Consider the following 25000-nt stretch of genomic DNA (forward strand, 5'->3'; position numbering starts at 1 on the left):
GTGTGTGTGTGTGTGTGTGTGTGTGTGTGTGTGTGTGTGTGTGTGTGTGTGTGTGTGTGTGTCAGGAGCCTCCCTGGTGAAGGCGTTGCCCGTGAACCCCACTGACCCCAGTGTGACTGGTCCTGACCTCTTCAACAAACTCGTCCCCATGGCAGCACACGAGGCCTCCTCTCTCTACAGGTGTGTGTGTGTGTGTGTGTGTGTGTGTGTGTGTGTGTGTGTGTGTGTGTGTGTGCCTGGGTGAGTATGTGAAAGAATGTTTGTTTTTGGGGTGTAGTTTTTAATATCTTGCTTCAATAATGTATCTTGTTTTCTTCCTAAACCACACCCATTTTAATTTGCCCCTCCCCTTCCTGCTTAAACCCCACCCCTATCAGTGAGGAGAAGGCCAAACTGCTGAGAGAGGTCGTGGCCAAGATTGAGAGCAAGAACGAGGCGCTGGAGTATGTCACTCACACACACACACACACACACACACACACACACATACAGAACACACGATTACAACACACTCAACACATAACACACAACACACACACACACACACACATACAGAACACACGATTACAACACACTCAACACATAACACACAACACACACACACACACAACACATACAAAACACATACAGAACACACAACATACACACACAACATGCAGACTTTCATATATGGGGTTCCCTTGTTTTTTTTAAAGCCTGGAGGGTAATGAATCATGACCCTTTTACACATCCTTTATGTCAATGATCCAAAGCGGTCATGTCTCTACCATTTCATATTGTTCATTAAACTTGTAATTGACCCGCTCTAGGGCTAAATCATAAATGAAAGCTTGGAAATATAACCTAGTTGTAACGAACGACACAATGACAGACTTCAGAACTTAATCGCACGACTTGGACACAGGGGTAAGGAATAGGCAACCATTTTTACAAGCAGAGTTAGCGGTACACGGGTAGACAGTCCAAAGGCAGGCAAACAAATCGAACAAGGAGAAGGCGACGACAGGGCTCGGTGTGGGTCAGGTTGGGGTTTTGGTACACAGGCAGGCGTTTGCAGAGAGTCCAGTAGGGAGAAGGCAAAAGCAGGGTTCGTAAGACAGGCAGAGGTCGGCAACACTAGAAAATAAATACACAAGGAGAAATCGCAATCATCGCATCATTAATCATGTTTTCACTAGTTCACCCATGGGAATGCCTGATTTAGAGTGCTGATAGTATGCGTGGTCTAGTAAACAGGTAAGGAAGGTTTAAATCTCATAGAAAGCGGAAGTAGGAGTGAGTGACATCTGTCAATCATCCCTATGGGCTCCTCCCGAAACAGGACAGGACAGGTCAGGACAGGTCAGGACAGGTCAGGTCAGGTCAGGTCAGGTCAGGTCAGGACAGGACAGGACAGGACAGGACAGGACAGGACAGGACAGGACAGGACAGAACAGATGTTTCGAAAACCTCATTATTAACACGGTGTAGCTTTTAATCATCATTAGTAACATCGCAGAAAGTGAGGTTGTGTTCTCTTCTCTTCTCTTCTGTGTGTGCCGGGGGGTGTGTAGGCAGTTCATGGACTCTCTGTCTCTGGAGTGTGTGACGGACGTGAGTGTGTTTGGGGTGCTGCCCGAGTCCCTGATGGAGAAGTGTGCTGCGCTCAGCGTCAAAGTCAACGCTGTGCAGAGTCTGGTGAAAGCAATGCAGGGTGGGTACACACACACACACACACACACACACACCGACACACACATACTTTCAATCGTACAGTACATACACGCACACACCCACACACACACATACACAAACACACTTCCAATCTGTCGTACAGTACATACACACACACACACACACACACACACACACAGATGCCCCCCCACAAGCCTAATCTCACTCTATGCTCACACACACACAGACAACGTTGCACACACATCCCAGGTATGCAATGCATTGTTTACAAGTAACAGCTGCCTGAAAATACTTGTTTTTGGCGTGTGATTGGTGTGTGTGTGTGTGGGGGGCGTGTGTTTCATGTATGTTTGACGTGTGTGTGGTGTGTGTGTGTGTGTGTGTGTGTGTGTGTGTGTGTGTGTGTGTGTGTGTGTGTGTGTGTGTGTGTGTGTGTGTGTGTGTGTGTGTGTGTGTGTGTGTGTGTGGCGTGTGGTTGTGTGTGTTTGATGTGTTTGTGTCTGTGTTTGGGCAGAGTTGGCGGGAGTCAACGCAGATGTCGAGGAGAAGCTGGGCGAGGTGGGGGAGGTGCTTGAGGAGGAGGCGGCGGCTGAGAAGAGTTTGGGGGAGGTGCTTGGCAACACCCCGCCCCTGCCGAGCCCCGCCCCTCTGGAGGAGGTTCAGAAGGATTTGCAGCGCTACGAGCAGGCGCACGCCGACGCCACACACACCAACACGGAGCTGCACACACACATGAGCCAGCACCTGCCCAATCTACGCCTGCTGCAGGGACCTTTACCGCAGCTCAGAGACAGCCTGCCCGCGCCCACACTCACTGAAGGTACGTGAGTGTGTGTGTGTGTGTGTGTGTGTGTGTCTGTGTGTGTGCGTGCGTGTGTGCCTGTGTTTTTGCCGACAACAGGAAGGGATGGATCTGTGCTCAGCTACATAAACACACACAAAACACACTCGCACTCAAGCACACAAGCTCACAAGCACACAAGCACACACAGGGACACTCAAACACGCACATGCAATCACTGTTTGTGTGTGTGTGTGTGTGTGTGCAGTTGGGCTGGTAAGTGGGCTTGTGTGCAGGTAAGAAAATCAGTTTAAAATAATCAGTTTATGTATAATGTGTGTGTGAATGTTTGTGTAACTGTCTCTTGTCTTTAGATGACACAGCTGTTCTGCAGCAGATGCAAAGGATCCTGGGGAAAGTGAATGAAATGCGCGGGCAACGACTGTCGTTGGAGCAGCAGCTTCGTGACCTCATCCATAAAGATGACATCACCGGTGTCCTGGTCACCACAGAGCGTGCCCAGATGAAGGTAGATGTTCCATCACTAGCCCCTGGTGTTCCATCACTAGCCCGGGGTGTTCCATTAGTATTCCATTCCATTTTGCTGTAAAGCACTTTGAGCTGCATTCTTTTGCATGAAAGGTGCTATATAAATAAAGTTTTATTATTATTATTATTATTATTAGTAGCCGTGGTGTTCCATCACTAGCCCATAATGTTCCATCACTAGCCCGTGGTGTTCCATCACTAGCCCGTGGTGTTCCATCACTAGCCCATGGTGTTCCATTAGTAGCCCCTGGTGTTCCATCACTAGCCCGTGGTGTTCCATCACTAGCCCGTGGTGTTCCATCACTAGCCCATGGTGTTCCATCAGTAGCCCCTGGTGTTCCATCATGTGTTCAGGCAGCATGGGTTTGCCTTCCGCTTCATTAGATGGCCTCTTGTTTCCCGCTCTGCCTTTGTCTCTATCCTGACGTTTTTCTATCCTTCTTTTCTTGTCTCGTCTCTCTCTTTCGCCCTCTCTCTCTCTTCTCTTTCTCTTTCTCCCTCTATCTCTCAAAGTGTGAGGGAGGAGCTGAGCTTTTATGAATGTAATGGTGTGAACCCTGTTGGTTGGAGTATATAATGTTTGATGTGATTTAATGGTGTAATTATGTGATGAAGTTAGGCAATGGTTTAATAAAGAAGTGTTAAGCCTCTCTCTCTCTTTCTCTCTCTCTCTCTCTCTCTCTCTCTCTCTCCCCCTCTCTCTCTCAGGCTGTGTTTGAGGAGCAGTTGCAGAAGTATTCTCAGCTGCAGGTGTATATCCAGCAGAACCTGTCTGCTCAGGAGAACATCCTGAAAGCCCTGACTGAGTCCAATGTGCACACTGCTCCAGTGCGCAAACACCTGCAGGACACACACGCAAAGTGAGTATTACACACACACACACACACACACACACACACTAATACACACACACACACTCACACAAATAGAAGGGCTGGTTGGTTCAGAGAGAAAGATCTGTAATAATTGTCAATGTTCATTTCATTTCAACTTAATTTATAGTATTCAGGTCTGTATAGTGTTCAAGAAATACACATATATTCTTCTTCTGTTAGGGAGTTTTGATTTAGGGTTTGTAAAAACTTGCTCATTAAAATGGCACAACAATGCCTGTTGTAGTAATGCCACCTCGTAGTGATGGCCATGTCAGGAAACACAAACAGGACACCCACAGGAGGAAATAATCCTCTATAGCAGTGGTTCTTAACCTGGGTTCGATCGAACCCCAGGGGTTCGTTGAGTCACTCTCAGGGGTTCGGCAGGGATCAAAACACACACAGTATAGCCCGGTTCACACTAGCAATGTCTCGTCGTTTTTATATATATACCTATGTTTTGAAGAAATCATATTTTATTTTTTCCAATTACGAAGGGTTCGGTGAATGCACTGATGAAGCTTGCAGGGTTCAGTACCTCCAATAAGGTTAAGAACCACTGCTCTATAGTAAACTAGATAGAGACTTAGACAGCATTAGGCTGTGTCTGTGTTCGTGGCTCCTCCTGTTCAGGTGGGCCTAATACGCATCACATGGAGGTGCTCAGGAGCCCTGCATGCAGGCAGCTGTCCGTGGTGCTGAAATAGGGAGGGGATTGCCTTTAAGTGTTGTCGTTTCACTGTCCACGGACCTGGGAACGGGCGATTGCAGTTCGCTGTTGTAGCTTTGGGGAGCTGTCCGCGGTGCTGAAACAAACCCCTTTTTTCTGCCAGTCAGGGAAAAAAAACTGTGTCGTAACACATATTTACGCGTGTGTGTGTGTCTGTGTGTGTGTGTGTGTCAGGTGGGAACGTACTGTCCGGGGCTTGCTGATGTCATCGGAGGCCTACGAGGATCTCCTGCGGAAGGCGGAGGAGGGGCGGAGCTTCTACCAGGGGCTTCTGGGTAAATGCTCCGCCCTGCTGCAGAGGGCCAAAGAGCAGAGCCAGGAGCGGGAGCAGGAGAGACTCCGACTGTTAGACAGGTACGTGTTTATGAGCACACAGACGTGTGTGTGTCTTAGTGTGTGTGTGTGTGTGTGTGTGTGTGTACGTGTTTATGAGTACACAGACGTGTGTGTGTCTTAGTGTGTGTGTGTGTGTGTTTGTGTGTGTTTATGAGTACACAGACGTGTGTGTGTGTGTGTGTGTGTGTGTGTGTGTGTGTGTGTGTGTGTGTGTGTGTGTGTGTGTGTGTGTGTGTGTGTGTGTGTGTGTGTGTGTGTGTGTGTGTGTGTGTGTGTGTGTGTTTATGAGCACACAGATGTGTGTGTGTTTATGACCACACAGACGTGTGTGTGTGTGTGTGTCTGTCTTTACTAGCACGAGGATGTGTGTCTGTGTTTATGAGCACGCAGACGTGTGTGTGTGTGTGTGTTTGTGTTTATGAGCTTGCAGATGTATTTGTGTGTGTCTGTTTTAGAAGCATGCAGATGTGTGTGTGTCTGTGTTTATAAGCACGCAGATGTGTATGTGTGTCTGTGTTTAGAAGCATGCAGATGTGTGTGTGTCTGTGTTTATTAGCACGCAAATGTGTGTGTGTGTGTGTGTTTATGACCACGCATATGTGTGTGTGTCTGTGTTTATGAGCATCTATATTATAAATGTAACTCATTCCCTGTTGTGTGTTTGTGCAGGGCGGTTGGCAAAGCTCCTTCCAGACCCTCAGCCCCAAAGCCCCTCCCAGACCGAGGCTCCTCCCCCTCCAGCCTTCCAGACCCCCGACTCCACGCCGCCCCTCTCCCAAACCCCTCCCTCCTCCCTGGGGGCATTTCTGGACCCCTCTCCTGGCCCCCCGGGGCACCACCTGCCCCTCTGGATGTCCAGATGGGGCGGCAGCCTTTCTCCTGCCCCCCTCGTATGCCCCAAACCCACCCAGCAACCCCCCAGCCACCAGGGGGAGCACCCCACAGTCAGCCGCCGGCTGGCAGCCAGCCAAATGTCATGCAGACGCCTTCGTTTGGATACGTCCCGTCTCCATGGCAACAGGTTCCGGGCACCCTCTCTCAACATCCCATGATGCCTGGGGGCTACATGCCCTCGCCTCAGATGGGGCAAAATAACCCCAGACCAGGCCAGATGCCCCCTCCTCATCTCACCCCTCAGTACCCTGGCCCCCCAGAGGTCACCCAGGCCCCCCAGAGGTCACCATATGGGTTCTTCTGCCCCTCCCATGCCCCTCGGCCCCCCTTACCAGCAGTATTTCCCCCCTCACACTGCTGGTATGCCCACCCCTCCTGTCAGGGCATCTTTTCCAGGGCACACAGGACTCCCTGGCTACCCTGGCATGCCTTTACAGCAGCCAGCGCAGAGCCTTGCCAACCCGCCGGCCCGTCACCCTTACCAGCCTGCCATGCCAGGCCAGAACCAGGCACCCCAGGGTGTACCGCAGCACCAGGGCATGACTACAGCCCCACACAGAATGCCCATGCCCATGCCCGGGCAAACTCCGGGGCCTGTCTACTCTCCTCAAGCCCAGCATGGGGTGGGCTACCTGCCCCCCTCTGCCCAAAACTACCCCCAGATGCCTTTCGGGTACCCGGCTTCGCAGCAGAGAATGCCCCTTCCAGCAGGTGGTGTGCCAGTCCAGGGTGGCATGCCCTTGTATGCCCCTCAGCCCCTCATGCATCCACAACCCCACCCAAACCTAATGCCCCACCCCAACCACCCCCCTATGTCCGCCCACGCACCACCCCCCGACCTCCAGCAGCCTCTGGTCCCTCAGCAGGTCAGCACTCCATCGTCCGGGATGGCCGTTACCACGGCAACCGGTCCCCCAGGGTCCGTGCCCATCACCCCTCTCCCTCCTGCGTCCGCTAATAGTGTAGCTCAGTTTCAGCCTCCTGGCTCTATGGAGGGCCGGGGGACCACGGCTGCTTCTGTGCCCGACATCGGAGCATCACAGCTGGGCATGCCGTCTGTGGAGGGGTCCCTAGCTGGAGTAGATCCACTACAGGCCAGATTGGAGAGGCTCAACCTACAGCCACCAGAGGGAGCACTTCCACAGCAGGGAGAGTTTGCTGCCTCTGCCAATCAACTCTCTCAACCAATCAATGGACCACCTCACTCTCTCCACCAGATGGAACCGAAGTACGGCGTTGCAGAGCCCGCCCCCAGTGAAACAGGAAGTAAAGAAGCCAACGGAGTCACCAAACACAGCGACCTCCTGAGTGACCTGGACCCTCTGTGGAATTTCCAGAAGATCTGAACTGAACACACACACACACACACACACACACACACACACACACACACACACACACACACACACACACACTACCGTCCCACACTAAATATCATATCCTATATCTTATCCGTTGGCACACACTACACTTACACTGGCTCGTCATTCCCAGGACCCTCTAGTGATCATTATTATGTGTGCATACATCTCACCTCTCTCCCTCTCTCTTTCGCCTTTCCCCTCATTCCCTCCCTCTCTCTCACTCTCTCTCCTTCCCTCTTTTCTCTCGCACTCCCTTGATGGAACCTTTAAGCTGAACACAATTCACTGTTACTGGACGTATGAAAAATAAAGTTACATATTCATGTCATCATTTATCGCCATAGACACACTACGACTATGAGTCTCTCTGCGTGTTTTTGTCTGTTGTTCCATTTGAGTCATGGAATCAATGTGTATTCTGTATGTTGTAATCACAGACCTTACTCTTGCAGACACACACACACACACACACACACACACACACACACACACACACACAAACAATTTTCAGCGTTCGCTTGTTTCTGTTCTATGTAGTCATGTACATATACTTTTTTCAAAGCATTAAACTGGCATTTAAGCATTTACCTTTGTGTGTGTGTGTGTATGTGTGTGTTATGGTTTTATGCAGTGATAGCCTCTGTGCTTACTTTGATACAGACACCTCTCCCTGTCTCCACCTCTCTCTTCCTATCTCTCTCTCACACACACACACACACATTCACTCACGTTCTCCATTCCATGTTAACACACATCTATCTCTCTGTCTGTCTGTCTCCCTCCCACTGTCGCTCTCTCTCACACACACACACACACACACACACACACACTCACGGGCCTCATCAGTTAGCTGGTCATGCACAGTGACAGAGTGAGAATGACCCAGTTTCCAAGTGAGGGCTTTAGTCAAAATGCAACACTGAATGTGAGTGCGAGTGTGTGTGTGTGTGTGCGTTCGTGTGTGTTTGGTTTCTAATTTTCATTCCCCTGATTACACACGCATGAGGGTTGTCCTTCTCTGCTCAAACACACATATTCACTCTCTTTTCATCAATGTCTCGCTAAATGTGGGTCACTGCCACTGTCTAACATCTCTCTCTTCCCCTCTCTCTCTCACACACATTCTCTCTCGCTCCCTCTCTCTCACACTCTTCCCCCCCCTCTCTCACACTCCCCCCCCCCCTCTCTCTCACACTCTCTCCCTCATACACACTCTCTCTTCCTCCCCTTTCACACACACACTTTCTCTCCCGTTCCCTCTCACACTCTCTCTTCCCCCCTCTCTCTCTCCCTCCCTCTCACATACAGCACACACACACACACAGCCATTCCACCCAGTCAAGGAAGTCAATCCGCTGACAGTTCTTTACAGGACATAAGTTTTATTTTGAAAAAGAAAACAGGTATTAATCGAATATTCAAAACATGAAAAAAATGACCTTGTTATCCGTTAGTGTCCAGCAATTAGTGTGCATAACCCTGAAACTGTGATCAATATCACTGTCAAGCCTATAGTCTGACTTTCAGTAAGTTACTATGTAAATAAAGTTATATTGACACTGTGTGTGTGTGTGTGTGTGTGTGTGTATAATTATGGCTCACATCAGTGGAGTGTGTGTGACTGGAGTGTGAATGAAGGTATCTTGACAGGTGTGGTCAAGCACATGGTCACCCAGTACACAGTTGACATCCTACCCCTAAGGCAGCCTATGCTACCCCAGAAGGTCAGATGTGTGTGTTTGTGTGTGTGTGTGTTTGATTTCATGACAGCGATGTGTGTGTGTGTGTGTTTGATGCCGATCTGCACCAGATCAGGACGAGAGCCGAAACAGACGGGTGTGTGTTTTACCTCTGTGATGACAAGTCAACGCTGAGTTTTAATTTGAAGTTGACATGTTCAATTCTCCTCCGGTCAGGTACCAGTCATGTGGGGGTCATGCAAAGTCATGCAACCTGAAGGTGAGTTTCTGATCAACTTCTTTTAAAGTCAGTAGGAGGTTGAGCTGAGGTTACACACAGGGTCAGGTGTGAAGGTCAGGCTTTGTTTCTCTCTCCCTCCCTCACACACACACACACACACACACACACACATACACACTCACACATGTACACACACTCAAATGTCCAAACTTCTCTCTCTCACACACACACACACACACAAGGGTACAAACTTCTCTCTCTCACACACACACACACACACACACACACACACACACACACACACCACACACATACAAACGTACAAACTTCTCTCTCTCAAACACATACACACACACAAATGTACAAACGTCTCTCTCTCTCTCTCACACACACACACACACACACACACACACTGGCCTCATCAGTCTGAGGCTGCTCATGCAGAGCTGAAGGTCACAGAGTTGGCATGGAGTGTGTAGAGTTGAGGGCTTGGTCGGGTCGGGTCAGGGTGTGCAGGCTTTGCCCAGCCGTGGGTTGGACGGGCTGGAGGGCAGCAGGGGCAGCGAGCGGGTACTGACGGGGCTGTAGCCGGGTTCGGAGCTCCGTCGGGGGCTCAGCTGCGACAGGGTGCCCCCCGTGCCTGAAGAGCGCCCCCTGGGGCGTGGGAGGACGGGCGATTTGGGCAGCTTGTACAGGAAGACGTTATAATTCAGTGGGGGGCTGGACGGAGGGTGCATCTTCACCTCCTTAGGCAGGAGGAGCTCCATGTCTATAGTTACACCTTCCTGTTACACACACACACACACACACACACACACACACATACATACATGCAATTACACATTTACTGTAAACACACATTCATACTGTATGCAACATAGCATATACACATGTAATACACTCACACCACTACACTATACTACACATCCTGTTACAGCAACACACACATGCACACACACACACACACACACACACACACACACACACACACACACACACACAACACACACACACACATGCACACACACACACACACACACACACACATATGCATATATCCTGCACATGCCAATAAACTTAACATAAACACACACACACTTTCACTGAACATACATTATACATATTTACTGTGAACACAATCACACATTTTCACTTCACAATGAACACAATGCATATGCATACACCTACAAACACACACAGCAATACTCACACACCTACAAACACACAGCAATACTCACACACCTACAAACACACATAGCAATACTAACAACCCTACAAAAACACACATAGCAATACTCACACACAAATGGTAGTTCCCATGGATACACAGATAAATAAACATAGTCATGTACACAGGCACTATCACACACACCTTGTTTATGGGCCACTAACCTCTCCAGCAGAGAGTGTGTGAAGTCCTGCTGCCAACAGACTCAGCCTTACGAGAAGGGTTGTGTGTGTGCGTGTGTGCGTGTGTGTGTGTGTGTGCCTAACTCCAAATCATTCTGTGCCCACAGAAATGCACACCAGACCCACTACCCCTCCTCCTGCTCACCCAAATGTCTCACCAGGTCTTCTTAGTGGGGAATACATGCAGGTGAGATCAGCTCAAACATGTCTCCTGAGCGTGTCACGCAGATTAAGTGTGCTAGAGTTGATGAAAGGATTTGAGAAGCAGTTTGAAACGCTAAAGTGTGTGCTAGAGTTGATGAAAGGATTTGAGAAGCAGTTTGAAAGGCTAAAGTGTGTGCTAGAGTTTATGAAAGGATTTGAGTAGCAGTTTGAAAGGCTAAAGTGTGTGCTAGAGTTGATGAAAGGATTTGAGTAGCAGTTTGAAACGCTAAAGTGTGTCAGTATGTGCGTGAGTGTATGCATGTGTGTGTGTTTTGTTTAATCGGAATGCAGCGCTAAGATAACAAGGCTGTTTCACGGTATCTGTTCTCTGTGGTTACACGGTTCTAGGTTCTATGTTCCTTGTCCACCGAAGCAGGAACCGTCTGTCTGTGACTTGTCTCCCTAGTTGGAGGGATGAAGCCCAGGGCGGCTACATCTACAACTCTCCATTCAGCAGACACTTTTATCCAAAGCAACTTACAGCGCAGATACACATCTTCATTAGCAGCCTGTGTGTGTTCCCTGGGAATCGAACCTTGGTGTTACCTGCTCTCTCAGGTCAGCTTTAGGAACTCGGTAACAGGAAACAGGACACAGGAAAACAGGAAACAGGAGATCTAAAACGACTCTGAGCTGATGCCACACAGACCTAGTCCTGAACTGGAGCCACGCCAGGGCCAGACCTGAGCCAGACCTGAGCCAGACCTGCGCCAGACCTGAGCCAGACCTGAGCCGGTGAGCAATGAGCGATAAATACATGTGCTGTGTGTTGTTTCACGGTGCATTTTTCTCTTTCGTTTCTCTTCAGTTCTGTTTTCGTGTGAGTTTACCTTGTCCCTGTGTTGCCCTCAGAGATACTGGGCTTTACCACCTTGAGCAGCATTAGAGCAGTGCGAGTCAGAACCGACCCTGGGCCTGATATGGCCCTGATCTGGCGTGGATCTGGTGTTGATCTGGTGTTGATCTGGTGTGGATCTGGCACATATTTGGGCCTAATCTGGTGTGGATCTGGCACATATCTGGGCCTAATCTGGCACAGGCACATCTGGATCAGGGTCAGAACCGGCTCAGGGGTGACAGCTAACGGGGAGGAGAGCAATGTTAGCCATAAGCCGTGCATGAGCAGGACGGAAAGAGTGCAAGAAGGCGATGGGAAGAGAGAGAGAGAGAGAGCAAGGAAGAGAGAGGGGAAGAGAGAGAGAGAGCAAGTGAGAGAGAGGGGAAGAGAGAGAGGGCTGTAAGAAGTGAGGTGGAAACTGGCAGAAGGGTAGTGATGGGTTAATATTAGGAATGCGCAAGGAGAAAGGGAATATTTAAACAAATCTTGTTTTTTATTAACTGCAATCTGTGTTTTCTCAAAAAAAGAGTAAAAAAAAAGAAAAAAATTGCAATACATCAAATGATTAGACCACATTAATCAAAAACAAGCCACTGAGTTGTCTGGCTAATACTGCCTGTGTATATTGAATATAGCAATCCAAGCATTATATCTTTAATGTTAATACAGACTCACAAAATTAGTCTTACAAACATCAAAACTGTGCACACGGTAACAACAGATGTACTGTCTCTAGTATGTTTTTTTTTGTTTTGTTTTCTCTCTCCATAAATCCAGTTTTGTACAGTAATTAACAGCATTGCATGCACAGGGGAGTAAGGCTGAACAGAGGGGGGGACAGCAACTTTTCAGAGGTCAAAAGTTGAAAAGGTCAGAGGTCAGTCAGACAGCAGTGACATTGCGTAGCATAGTGAGACTTAGCAAGACTTAGCATTGACATTGCGTAGCATAGTGTGACGTAGCATGACTTAGCGTGACAACATGAAACAGCGAGACAGAGCTGAGGAGAAGAAGTGCAGGAGGGGAGGAGCTGTGTCCAGCATGTGAAAGCACAGCATAGCGCCACCATATGGTGAAGGGTGGTACTGCAACGCGGTGATATGAGTCAGGTGGTGTTAATGCTAGCTGAATGCTATTGTGTGATAACTGTCTGCTGACATAGCACCACTATTTGCAGACAAGGTGATGGTGGAGCAAAGCCCTGTTCTGATTGGCTGGAACTTTTAATGTTCTATGACACTCTTTGCTGGAGGAAACTTGGGTATGTTTTGATTGGTTGTTGTGTGTAAATTCTTCTAGCACTGCTGACAGATGCTTGGTAGGTAGTACAGCGCTGCACCCAGTGGATCACATAGCAGTGCTGTGAGCTGATAGGCTGTTGGTAGAATACTGCTTGGGTGTCGCTTTGGAGCCGAATAGCGCCACCCTGTGGTAGGGAGTGGAACTACACTGTGCTGTTGTCCAGTGAGTTTACCTCGACGGCCAGGTCCTTGTCATCGGAGGCCAGATCCTTGTCGTCGGAGGCCAGGTCCATGTCATCGGAGATGGGTTTGCTGTTCTCGTAAGTGGGGGTGACGGAGTTCTGGATGGTGAGGGGCTCGTCCTCCTTAGAGGGCGACAACTTCACCGAGTCCACAACGGACGGAGACTTCACAGGCCCCTCCTCCTTTCCTGGCTCCTCCTGCGGAGAGACACGCAGCTTCCCAGGGTTAGCTCTGTTCCACACACTTCATATACACACACACACACACACACACAGTCACACACACACACACACACACACACACACACACACACACACACACACACACACACACACTCTCACACACTCTCTCACACACACACACACACACACACACACACACACACACACACACACACACACACACCATTCCATACACCCACACAGACACGACTTCATACATATACAAACATACACACACACACATTTCATTGTGTATCTAATGCACAATGACAAATAAAGTCTATTCTATTCTACAGTAGTCCATATGCACACACCACTCAATACACACAAACACACTTCACTCCACACACACTGATGGCTTACAGGGTATTTTTTTAGGCAATGCTGTTGGGTGTGACTGTCCTCCAAACCATCCGATTGAACCTCACGACTATCAGCATGTTACTGACAGTTATACTGACAACACAGTCCTGCACTGGACTCCTTCCCACAAGGGAGGCATATATTATATATATTATTATTATTATTATTATTACAATACAATGACAGCAGATATCTGATGAATATAAATGCATTACTAGCCGACTCTTGATCGGATATCAGAGCCTAACCAGCCCCAGTGTCAGTTACTGTCAGGAAAATATGTCAAATATGATCCCCTACTCGCCAACAAAGATTTTCACCGCTATGTTAAAGCTTCATGACGAAGATTTCCAGGCTTTGTTATGCATTCAGAAATGTTCACAGGGTGGTGATTTGGTGAATCACACAGCATGTTTGTTTTTTAAAGCTGAATTATGCCCAAATTTGAAGTCCAGTTTTTCCTCTTCTAAGCAGTAAGTGAAGAGCAAACATCATCTGGATTTGTGGCATTTAGACGAAAGAGCCGCAGACCAGGGAGCATCCCCTTTAAAAGTTCAGAGGGGCGAGAAGGTTTCCGTTTGAAAATGTCATATTATTCCAAGGCTGGCAGGCCCCCAAGGAGATAAACTGAAGCAGGTGCTGACAGCCACATAACAACAGGAAACCTCCAAATGTCAGATCCCTTCTGAAGTTCACCTCACAGACCTACGGGACCTGAGCCAGGAGCCACTCACGTTCACTTATGTTCATCTAAACTTCTTTTAAACCATTATTACTCGCTTACAGAACAACAAAATAATATGTCATCTATGAAATTAGTAGGGTCCCTGGACAGACCCCCGTCTCAGATTGTGGTCAGTTTGCAAGAAGTCTTTAAAACACTGGTTTTAAATTTCTAAATACAATCTACTTCTCTGTGATGTAGATCCTTTTCTAAATCCGTATCTATTGTATAATCTCATGAATTGTTATAATCAGAGATTATTTGATATTGTATACTATATTATCTTATTTTATATAATCTATTATATTTTATAGGCAGCTACCTAGACCTTTGTTCTCATGTACAGCCTCTGTGGAGGTCATTAGAGTTCATTTCCAGAATTGGGATTACACAAAAACGTTTTGGGAAAACGCACCCCTGTCACTGCTGATCACACGTGTGTTTGCTTTATGGATAAACGCTAATTAAAAGTGTGCCACCTATCGATTGGTCCAGTTAGAGTCACACAGGACAGTCTGTTTGGGGTCACACGTAACATGGACTCGTGTGCTTGAACGTCAGGCTGGGCAATAATGGGCCAGACTACCCTGCTCTGTATTGATCAGGGATCAATCAGAGTGTGACGGCCCAAACATACAGAAAGCGAATGGGGGTCAATAATGGTTGTTGCAGAGATACATAAGTGTTAGTTGGTTTGTGCTGCTGGGTTCTTGGTGACCGCCCAGGCACAGAAGGTCAGTCCTGAGTTACAGATATCAGACGGAATACATTTCTGTCTGCAGTTTCCCTACCACGGCCCTGGGTACTGTATAGCACCACGAGACACTGTAATATATATATCGTTATTACTGGTAATGTGATTATTAATGACGTTATAATAAATCAAACAATTTAAATCAATTGATTTCTGGTTCGTTAAAACTCAGAGGGCAAAGAAGACGTCTAAACCTCAGCAGGAGTCACTACAAGCTAACTGCTAATCAGGCTACAAAGCAAAGGCAGGATTGCAGGGATTAGCTCATTAGCATTAGCTAGCATAGTGATGCAAATCTCTACAGGAAAGATGAAAGGCTGAGCCACATCCTCTGAAACTAGAGGAAGGGGAAAATGGGACTAAGGTCTTAGAGACTGAGAGTTTGTGAAGGAAGAAACTGCACCAAAATGGCGGCAGAGAAGCAGGATTATGCAGACTACAGGCAGGGGGTGGGTTTACTGCGCAGAGCCAAGATGGCAGCATGGGAGCGAAACGCAGATTTATTGGTCTTACCTCTGAACAGTATGTCTCGTCTCTGGTCTTACACTCCCAGGTGTACCTGTTCATAGTCTTCTACAGGGGGCAGGGGGCAGGAGAGCATTACAAAATTGACAAATACCACTGCACCTTTATCAAACTTCTTTCCTGTTTTCTAATGTATTGTCTGTATCGTCTGTTTCTGAGCATTGACTCACACATCCACTAAAGAGACTTTGTTGCCCCCTCTTCAATTAAAACCTCCAGTCTTTGAGAAACATTGCTGGACTTTTATCTTGTGTCTTCCCTTGTTTCTCCCCTTGTTTGAGTCAGATGTCCTGCCTGCATCTGAACAGTGGTAAGCAACACTGAGCTGCTAAAGGTACTCATCTCAACTCTATCTGAGTCGAACCTCTTGTCTGTCTCTGTGAAAGTGTAGTCTCTACACACAATTCTACACAAAGACTAGTTTTCCCAGACTCTCTCTCTCTCTCTCTCTCACACACACACACACACACACACACACACACACACACACACACACACACACACACACACACACTAATCTCTTGTCTGTCTCTGTGAAAGTGTCCCTACCACTCACAGCTCAGCAGCTGAAGAGGACTGACTTCCCTTGATATGACCTCCCCCTATTTCTGTGAAACCTCCGGTCTGTCTGTGAGAAACAGCGGCCCTGCCAAACCCTTTGCACAGTGGCTAGAGGGCTCTGACTGCCTTTTCCAGCATCCTCTGTGTTTGTTCTTTATTGGTTCCCACTGTGTGTGTTCTTGATTGGTTCCCACTGTGTTTGCTCTTGATTGGTTCCCACTGTGTTTGCTCTTGATTGGTTCCCACTGTGTTTGCTCTTGATTGGTTCCCACTGTGTGTGTTCTTGATTGGTTCCCACTGTGTTTGCTCTTGATTGGTTCCCACTGTGTGTGTTCTTGATTGGTTGCCCCTGTGTTTGCTCTTGATTGGTTCCCACTGTGTTTGTTCTTTATTGGTTCCCACTGTGTGTGTTCTTGATTGGTTCCCACTGTGTGTGTTCTACAGAGCATGCTCAAAGTGGCATCACTAAGAGACACTAAGAATCCCAAGATGTGGCCTGGAACTAGAACCGATGTGACCCGGACCGCAAGTCTGACAGATCAGGGCCAGATGCTGATCCATTCCAGCCTGCTGCTCATGCAGACCTCTGGCCTTATTCATGCTCCAGGGCTCTGTCCTCGAGCCTAACCTGGGCCTCATCAGGGCCGCATCAGGGCCAGAACTCTGACCATAAAATTCTTGTACTGTGCCTTCTTAGCCTGGGTGTCCCCTACGTCCCTGCGTCCCCTACGTCCCTGCATCCTCTGTTAGAGGTCTTATTGCAGAGGTAGTCTGGGGAGTGTCAGTGCTGAGGGAAACTGAGCTATGAGTGTGGTTTTGATTTGGGTAAATATCTACACACAATTCCACACAAAGACTAGCGCAGACTCTCTCTCTCACACACACACACACACACACACTCACACACACACACACACACACTGAAAGGGAAATATCAGAGAAACTGAGAGAGAGTGAAAGAGGCAGGGAGCAGTCAGCGATAAAACCACAGAATTCAATCTTGCCATTCAGTTACATGCAGAAAGAAAGGAAGAGCAACGAAGAGAGGAAATGAGGAAAGAACAGAACAGTGGAGGGGGAGAGAGAAGAGAAGAGAACAGAGAAGAGAAGAGAAGAGAAGAAGAGAAGAGAAGGGAGGAAAGAAGCAGAGAAGAGAAGAGAAGACAGGAGAGGAGAGGAGAGGAGAAGAGAGAAGAGAAGAGAAGAGAGAAGAGGAAGAGGAGAAGAGGAGAAGAGAGGAGGATACAGAACAGAGGAGGTGAGAAGGCGATAGAAGAGAAGTGGAGATGAGATGAGAAGTTAGGAGAGAGAAGGAGAACAGAGAGGAGAACAGAAGATGAGAAAAAGACGAGGGGAGAGAAGAGGATACAGATAGAGTGAGTGTGAAGGAGGAAGAGAAGAGAAAATAAAAAAGGCCAAGATGAGCGATAGAAGAGAAGAGAGGAGATGAGAAGAGAGGAGAAGAGAAGGAGATATAGACAGAGTGAGTGCAATAAGAGAAAAGGAGAGGAGAGGAGAGAAAAGGAGAGGAGAAGACCGTTACCTGACACACAACGTTATCATAGTAAGCCAGGTGGCGAGCATGGGACAGTTTAGACGGGGAGTCACACACATTCCTTACGTTTGCCTGGGAGCCCTCAGCAATGGTGGACACCGAGAAGTTATCGTGATGCTCCGACTGGGGCCGGTATTTACTGAGAGAGAGGGAGAGAGAGGAGGAGGAGAGAATGAGAGAGGGAGAGAGGGAGAGAGAGAAGGAGAGAAGGGATGGTGTGATTACATGCATTCTCGGCTGGTAGGTTATACTTCTCTTTTTTTCTCCCCAGGTCGTACCATTCATACCAAAACCAAACTCAGGTCCAACTCTTATTTGACCCGGTCATGTGGTGGCCAAAGGTCGTGTGGTGGCCAAAGGTCGTGTGGTGGGGCCAAAGGTCGTGTGGTGGCCAAAGGTCGTGTGGTGGCCAAAGGTCATGTGGTGGGGCCAAAGGTCGTGTAGTGGCCAAAGGTCGTGTGGTGGCCAAAGGTCATGTGGTGGGTCAAAGGTCATGTGGTGGGCTGAGAGGCAAATTACCCTTTCATGCCAAAAGTCAACACGGGTTTAACCCTGGGGTTTAATGTCGGTATGAAAGACCTATAAGTAAAGCTGTCCGGTCACACATCAGCTAAGTGCATGTGCGTGTGTGTGTGTGTGTCTTATACCCCGTTTACACTATGGGAAAACGCATATATTTTCATGCGTTTTGGCCTTTCATTTACACGAAAATGGAGGTTTTATCACGGAAAACGATCATTTCTAAAAACTCCGGCCAAAGTGGAGATTTCTGAAAACTCCGTTTTTGTGTTTGCGTGTGAACTAGGTCAAACGGAGTTTTAGGTTCTCAAACGTCACAGTATGCGAATAAAAATGCATCACATCATGTGAGCGTCCTATGTTTACAGTTAGTTTGCTTACTGATCATGGATGCTGTTAAGGTAGTGCTCATTTATACGTTAATGCAAACGCCTGCTTGTATTTACAAGCACAACTGCTTTTCTATATGGAGGAGCAGAGGCGAAGAACTGCACGGAGGTCAGCAGTCTTTCTACTGTTTTCACTCCCAAGACGTAGGCTACATTGCCTGCCAACGTCGCCGCCAACGGTTTTGGATCCGACCAGGGCGAACTGCTGTCTGGTGGGAAAACTTCGAGAAAGAAGTCGTCCTCCCGGACGAATGGCATGAGAACTTCCGAATGTCGCGCTCATCACTACTGTCTCTTTCGGAGTTACTGCATCCCTCCATAGAAGGGCGTATTTATGCGGGTTCATGTAAACAGAAACTTTTTTGAAAACGATCTTGTGTGTGTACACGTTATTTTTGAAAACGGAGGGGCAGAAATATTCGTTTCTGTAAATACCCGGCTATGTGTAAATGTGGTCTAAGTGTGTGTGTGTATGTGTGTGTGTGTGTGTGTGTGTATGTGTTTGTGTGTGTGTGAGTGTGTGTGTGTATGTGTATGTGTATGTGTGTGTGTGTGTGTGTGTGTGTGTGTATGTGTGTGTGTGTGTGTGTGTGTGTGTGTGTGTATGTGTGTGTGTGTGTGTATGAGTGTGTGTGTGTGTGTATGTGTGTGTGTATGAGTGTGTGTGTGTATGTGGATGTGTGTGTGACTTTGTGTGTGTAATCACCTGCGGCGGCGGAGGCGTGTGTTCTCTTGCCTCAGCATGTGGAGGCGTTTGGCGAAGAAGACGATGATCATGAAGAGGAGGAGCACTGTGAGTGAGGCTCCGCCCACCAGCAGACACATGACCTGGAAGTCAGTGATGAAGGCCTCACAGCGCGTGCCTTTATTCCACACATACTCCTGCAAATTACACCTGGGAGAGAGGGATGCACAGAGAGAACAAGAGAGGAGTGAGAGAACATTACACCTGAGAGAGAGGGATGCAGAGAGAACAAGAGAGAAGGGCACATTACACCTGAGAGAGAGGGATGCAGAGAGAACAAGAGAGGAGTGAGAGAACATTACACCTGAGAGAGAGGGATGCAGAGAGAACAAGAGAGGAGTGAGAGAACATTACACCTGAGAGAGAGGGATGCAGAGAGAACAAGAGAGAAGGGCACATTACACCTGAGAGAGAGAGAAAGGAGAGAGAGAGAACAAGAGAAGGGCACATTACACCTGGGAGAGAGAGAGAGGAGAGAGAGAGAACAAGAGAAGAGGGCACATTACATCTGGAAGAGAGTGAAAAGAGAGAGAAGAAGAGAGGGGAGGGAGAGAGAGGAGAGAGGGAGAGAATGAGAACAAGAGAGAGGAGGGAGAGAGAAAAAGAGAAAGGGAGAGAGAGAACAAGAGAGGGGAGGAACAGAGAAGAGAGAGAGAAAAACAGAGGGCGATAGAAGGAGAGAGGAGGGTGAAAATAAGACAACAGAGAGATGAGAAGAAAGGAGGGGAGAGCAAGAGAGTCGGAAAAGAGAGGAGAATAGAAGGAGAAAGGGAGGAAAGAAAGAGGGAGTCAGGGAGGGGAGAAGAGAAGGAGAAAGGGATGAGAGGAGATAGAGACAGGGAGAGGTCGAGGGATGGAGAGGAAGAAACAGGGAAAGAGCAATCATGGACACTTCGTTGCTCTCTTGGAAAACTGGTATTCAGTCAGTAAGCCATCTGTGTGTGTGTGTGTGTGTGTGTGTGTGTGTGTGTGTGTGTGTGTGTGTGTGTATGTGTATGTGTGTGCGTGTGTAGTTGAGCATGAGCGTGTATACATGTGTGTGGGTGCATGGTTGTATGGTTGTGTGTGTGTGTGTGTGTATATAACTATGTATGTGTATGTATGCATGTGTATGTGTATGTGTGTGTGTAACTGTATATGAGATGGGGAATTTAACCTCTCACACAGCTTATGTACTCTAAAGTACTGTGTAAAGCTGCAGAACCTGACAGATGGTCCTATCTCACCCCCTCTCTCCTTCTCTCTCTCTCCACTTCTCCCTCTCCCCCTCCCCCTCTCTCTCTTCCTCTCCCCTTATCATCTCTCTATCCCTATGCTTCTTCCCATTTTTCTCACTCCCTTTCTCTCCTTCTCTCTCCTTATCATTTATTTCATCTTTCTCTTTTTCCTCTGACCTTCTCTAACCCTCTCTCACTCCCTCTCAGTCTTTCACTGTCTTTCATCTTTCCTTCTGTCCCTCTTTCTCTCCCTCTCAATATCTCTCTACCCCCTTTCTCTCTCTTCCTCTCTCTCTCTACATATCACTGCTTCTCTCTCTCTCTTTTCTCTCCCTCTCTTTCTGTCTCTCTCTCTCTGTCCCTGCTCATTCTCACAGCAGTAAAATCCTATTCCATCGCTGGGCATTTGGCTGCTTTAAGCTGAACACCCTTCTACCCTGTGATGAAGAGTCATCTCCATATTTATTTTACAGCAAAGGACAAAAATGAAGCAACAAGACAACACTTTCTTTACTATCCCCTCTCTTTACAATCAAAGTGGTCTATATTTCCAGTCAGTGTTATCCTTTACAATATCAGAAATTAATTGATTTTAAATTCAGCTTCCAATGAAAGCCAGGGGCTCTCAGAAAGCAATTTGTTTTCAGTGTTGAAAGTAGATATTTCCTGTCTCTGATGTAAGTCAATTTGCAATGTGTTGTTACGAATATTACCACCACCGCAGCATTGGCAGCATGTTACAGTGATATTGTCATTGCAGCCTGAGGCAAACGCGCTCAGTTTAAGCAAGTTAGTAATTGCAAATAAACAGACCCAGTACATGAAGTCCTAAGGGTGGGATCTGTGTTATAGCATTAGAGTAATCAATGGCAAGGACCTGCACACTTGAATGTGAACTAGACTATGCCCAGAGACTATGCTCTTATATATGCATGGAGAGGCCACGACAAGCCACAATCAGAGACTTTGCCTTTAATGCACGCAGAGCACAACCCAGAGACCACAATCAGAGACTTTGCCTTTAATGCACGGAGAGGCCATGCCAGGCCACATCCAGAGACTATGCCTTTAATGCACGGAGAGGCTACGCCATGCCAGGCCACATCCAGAGACTATGCCTTTAATGCACGGAGAGCCCAACCCAGAGACCACATCCAGAGACTATTCCTTTAATGCACGGAGAGGCTACGCCAGGCAAGGTCACGTCCAGAGACTATGCTCTTATAGGCAATGCCCACAGAGGGCATAAGCAGAGAGGCCAAGGGAAGCCATGCCCACAGTCTCTGCCCAAAGGGACAACGATCAAAGGCTAGTCCCTAACTGCCCCGAGACACTATACCCACAGAGGCTATGCCCTCTGAGACAGATGCCACAGAGAGCCTGTGCCCAGAGGCAGTATGTCCTAAGAGGCTATGCCCACTGTCCATGCCCACAGAGGCTATGCCCTCTGAGACAGATGCCACAGAGAGGCCATGCCGAAGGGGCATTGCCCAGCGTCTACGCCCTGGCAGACTGTCCTCTGAGAAGTTGTGACCTGAGAAGGCAGGGCAGAGAGGAGACACACACACACACACACACACACGCACACACACACACACACACACACGCACACACACACACAAACACATGCACACAAACACATACACACACACACACACACAAACACATGCACACACACACACACACACATAAAAACACATGCACATACACACACACACACACACACACAAATACACACAAACATACACACACACACACACACACACACACATTCAAATATATTTAAGCAGCATTACCAGCTATACTCTAGTAAACAGATCAATGTGATGATAGAGATGCCTGTGGGAAATCCATGTGTTTACTCACACACACACACACTCACACAAACACGTGTGCGCACATACACACACTCTGACAAGTTACTGGTTAAAGCCTTCATCTGAGTCATAACTGCATTAAGCCTCAAAATCCATCACACCCAATGATCCATCCACACTGCAGAATGGATTACACACACACACACACCAGTGTTAATTTTGGCAGCTATTTTAGATTTAGTCTTAGTCTTAGTCTTTAGACGAAAATGCATATTAGTTTTAGTCACTTTTAGTCATTTTTATCCTCCTTAGTTTTAGTCTAGTTTTCGTCGACGAAAACTCAGAACATTTTAGTCTAGTTTTAGTCGACGAAGTCTCATTACATTTTAGTCTAGTTTTAGTCACATTTAAAAGTCCATCTTATAGCCACATTAAACTCCTTTACTTCCCTTCTCAGGCGCGGGGACCCCTTGTGTTGTGTCTACAATGGCATAATAGTCAAGCTTGCAGTACTTAAACTGTGGATGCAATTAGTCTCTAAAATACAGATCTCCTAGTATATGCCTACAGCTGAATTCCAATGAATTCAACGTAAATAATAATTTGAAGGCAATACTTAATTAACAGTATTATCATTAAAATATAAGAGAATATCAAGTCTAGATTTTGAAGATTCAAATGATGTGGTAACACAATACAACTACTATGCCTACCTGGCCTTAGTTAAATCAACCACATATCCTCCATATGAATTGCTGTGCAATCTGATAACCAACATATTTAGCTAGACAGATAGTTTGAGAGTTGAAAGTAATGCCAATGATAATAACAATTGCATAAAAAGACAAGGATATGTAAACCAATCACGTATTCATTTATTTTTTCTTGATTAATGTCATGCGTGGCCTGTCCTATAGTCCATTCTGCAATGCGTTTACTAGCTAGTTATCGATAGCTAGTATAACTTAGCTAGCAATCGATAGCTAGTATAACTTAGCTATGCTACCTCATAGTTAGCTAACGTTAGCTAGCTAAACGTTTTGGAACTCATTTGCCAAGCCAAACGGGAGGTTTCAATCGAAAATGACTAGCTAGTTGTACAAGCTGACACAACATATACACTCGACTGCCCTTTTGAAGTTAACTTAACGTTGGCTAATATATTCTAATAACTAGTTAACATTAGCTAATTATCATTGACAGTTACTAGCTCATTTACCTTGGCATAAATAGCAGGGTTGTCTTGTGCGCTTTCAGGTGCCTCTTGTTGTGTTCTTCCCACCTATTTTGAAGCCACAAGGTTTCTCTCCGGTTATTGCGGTGCATTGTGTTATTTTCTGTCAAGTTATAATTAAAGACTGTCCAGATATCTATTCTTATTTTTCTTCCAGTACCGAGTGTTTGAACTTCAGCCATCATAACGTCTGTTAGGGCGTCACTTGCATGTGGAGGAGGGATAGATACAGGACCGGGCAACATTCAACCAATGATGTGCATACAAGTTTAGAAAAAAAAAACAATTGTGACTTAGTCAACCACCAACATTTTCGTCTCGTCTCGTCTCGTCAACGAAAGTTAAAATAGATTTAGTCATAGTTTTTATTTATAAAGATCCGTTTTCGTCACGTCTTAGTCTCGTCTTAGTCCCGGGAAAAAGGTCGTTAACGAATATTTTTCGTCATAGTTTTCGTCAACGAAATTAACACTGACACACACACACACACACACACACATACTGTATAAACACACCAGCACATCTGACACCCCCCCTCACACGATCAAACACACTCATTCATCCACTTATACTCCAACATTGTTCTGGTCCCTCCTGTGTGTGTGTGTGTGTGTGTGTGTGTGTGGGCGAGATAGAGTATGTGTGCATGTGTGTAGGAGAGAGAGAGAGCATGTGTGTGTAGAAGAGAGAGAGAGTGTGTGTGTGTGTGTAAGACAGAGAGATTGTGTGTGTGTGGGTTTGGTTATTGTGACAGTGACAGTGACACAATGCTCCACTGTGTCACATATTGAAAAGGTATTCAGCCATGCAGGGACCAGCCACACACTGACCTGACTCACCTCACCTGAACTCCAATACCAAGCCTAAATCTCACACACACACATTTGGTTGGTGTGTGTGAAGGAGAGAGAGAGAGAGAGAGAGAGAGAGAGAGCGTGTGTGTAGGAGAGAAAGAGAGAGTGTGTGTGTGTATAGGAGAGAGAGAGTGTGTGTGTGTGTGTGTGTGTGTGTGTTGGAGACAAATACATACAAAGATGCAGTGGACAAGCGCCCTGAGGAGAGAGAGAGAGAGTGTGTGTGTGTGTGTGTGTGTGTGTGTGTGTGTGTGTGTGTAGGAGAGGCAGTGGACAAGCACCCTGAGGAGCTACCAGCTGTTTGCAGACTCATGCACATAAGTTACCGACACACACTCACTCACTCACTCAAACATGCACAATCACACCAGTATAAAGGTATATAAACATTTACTCTTTCATTTATACACACATACACATGTCCATGCACACACACACACACACACACACACACACACACACA

At 47.1% G+C, this 25000-nt stretch overlaps 2 protein-coding genes across 3 annotated transcripts in view; one reads left to right on the forward strand and one right to left on the reverse strand.

The window, feature by feature from the left end:
- ptpn23b (protein tyrosine phosphatase, non-receptor type 23, b) overlaps positions 1-7790 on the forward strand; it is a 17225-nt gene extending 9435 nt beyond the window's left edge. The window contains exons 13-20 of the mRNA XM_031586657.2: positions 66-180; positions 378-443; positions 1554-1693; positions 2189-2494; positions 2830-2984; positions 3713-3864; positions 4784-4963; positions 5615-7790. Of these exons, the coding sequence (XP_031442517.2) occupies positions 66-180; positions 378-443; positions 1554-1693; positions 2189-2494; positions 2830-2984; positions 3713-3864; positions 4784-4963; positions 5615-6797 (2297 nt within the window). The 3' untranslated portion in view covers positions 6798-7790. The remainder of the gene's footprint in view (positions 1-65; positions 181-377; positions 444-1553; positions 1694-2188; positions 2495-2829; positions 2985-3712; positions 3865-4783; positions 4964-5614) is intronic.
- A 1712-nt stretch (positions 7791-9502) lies between these two features.
- cspg5b (chondroitin sulfate proteoglycan 5b) overlaps positions 9503-25000 on the reverse strand; it is a 29098-nt gene continuing 13600 nt past the window's right edge. Inside the window, exons 3-7 of one of the 2 annotated variants that reach the window (XM_031586080.2) lie at positions 19377-19565; positions 17829-17901; positions 15635-15694; positions 13050-13256; positions 9503-9908 (exon numbers count right to left, since the gene is read on the reverse strand). In XM_031586080.2, the coding sequence (XP_031441940.1) occupies positions 9627-9908; positions 13050-13256; positions 15635-15694; positions 17829-17901; positions 19377-19565 (811 nt within the window). In that variant the 3' untranslated portion in view covers positions 9503-9626. The remainder of the gene's footprint in view (positions 9909-13049; positions 13257-15634; positions 15695-17828; positions 17902-19376; positions 19566-25000) is intronic. The other variant, XM_031586081.2, reaches the window with a different exon arrangement.

This window comes from Clupea harengus, chromosome 19, assembly GCF_900700415.2.
Source record: "Clupea harengus chromosome 19, Ch_v2.0.2, whole genome shotgun sequence".
In the NCBI taxonomy this organism is placed as follows: Eukaryota; Metazoa; Chordata; class Actinopteri; order Clupeiformes; family Clupeidae; genus Clupea; species Clupea harengus.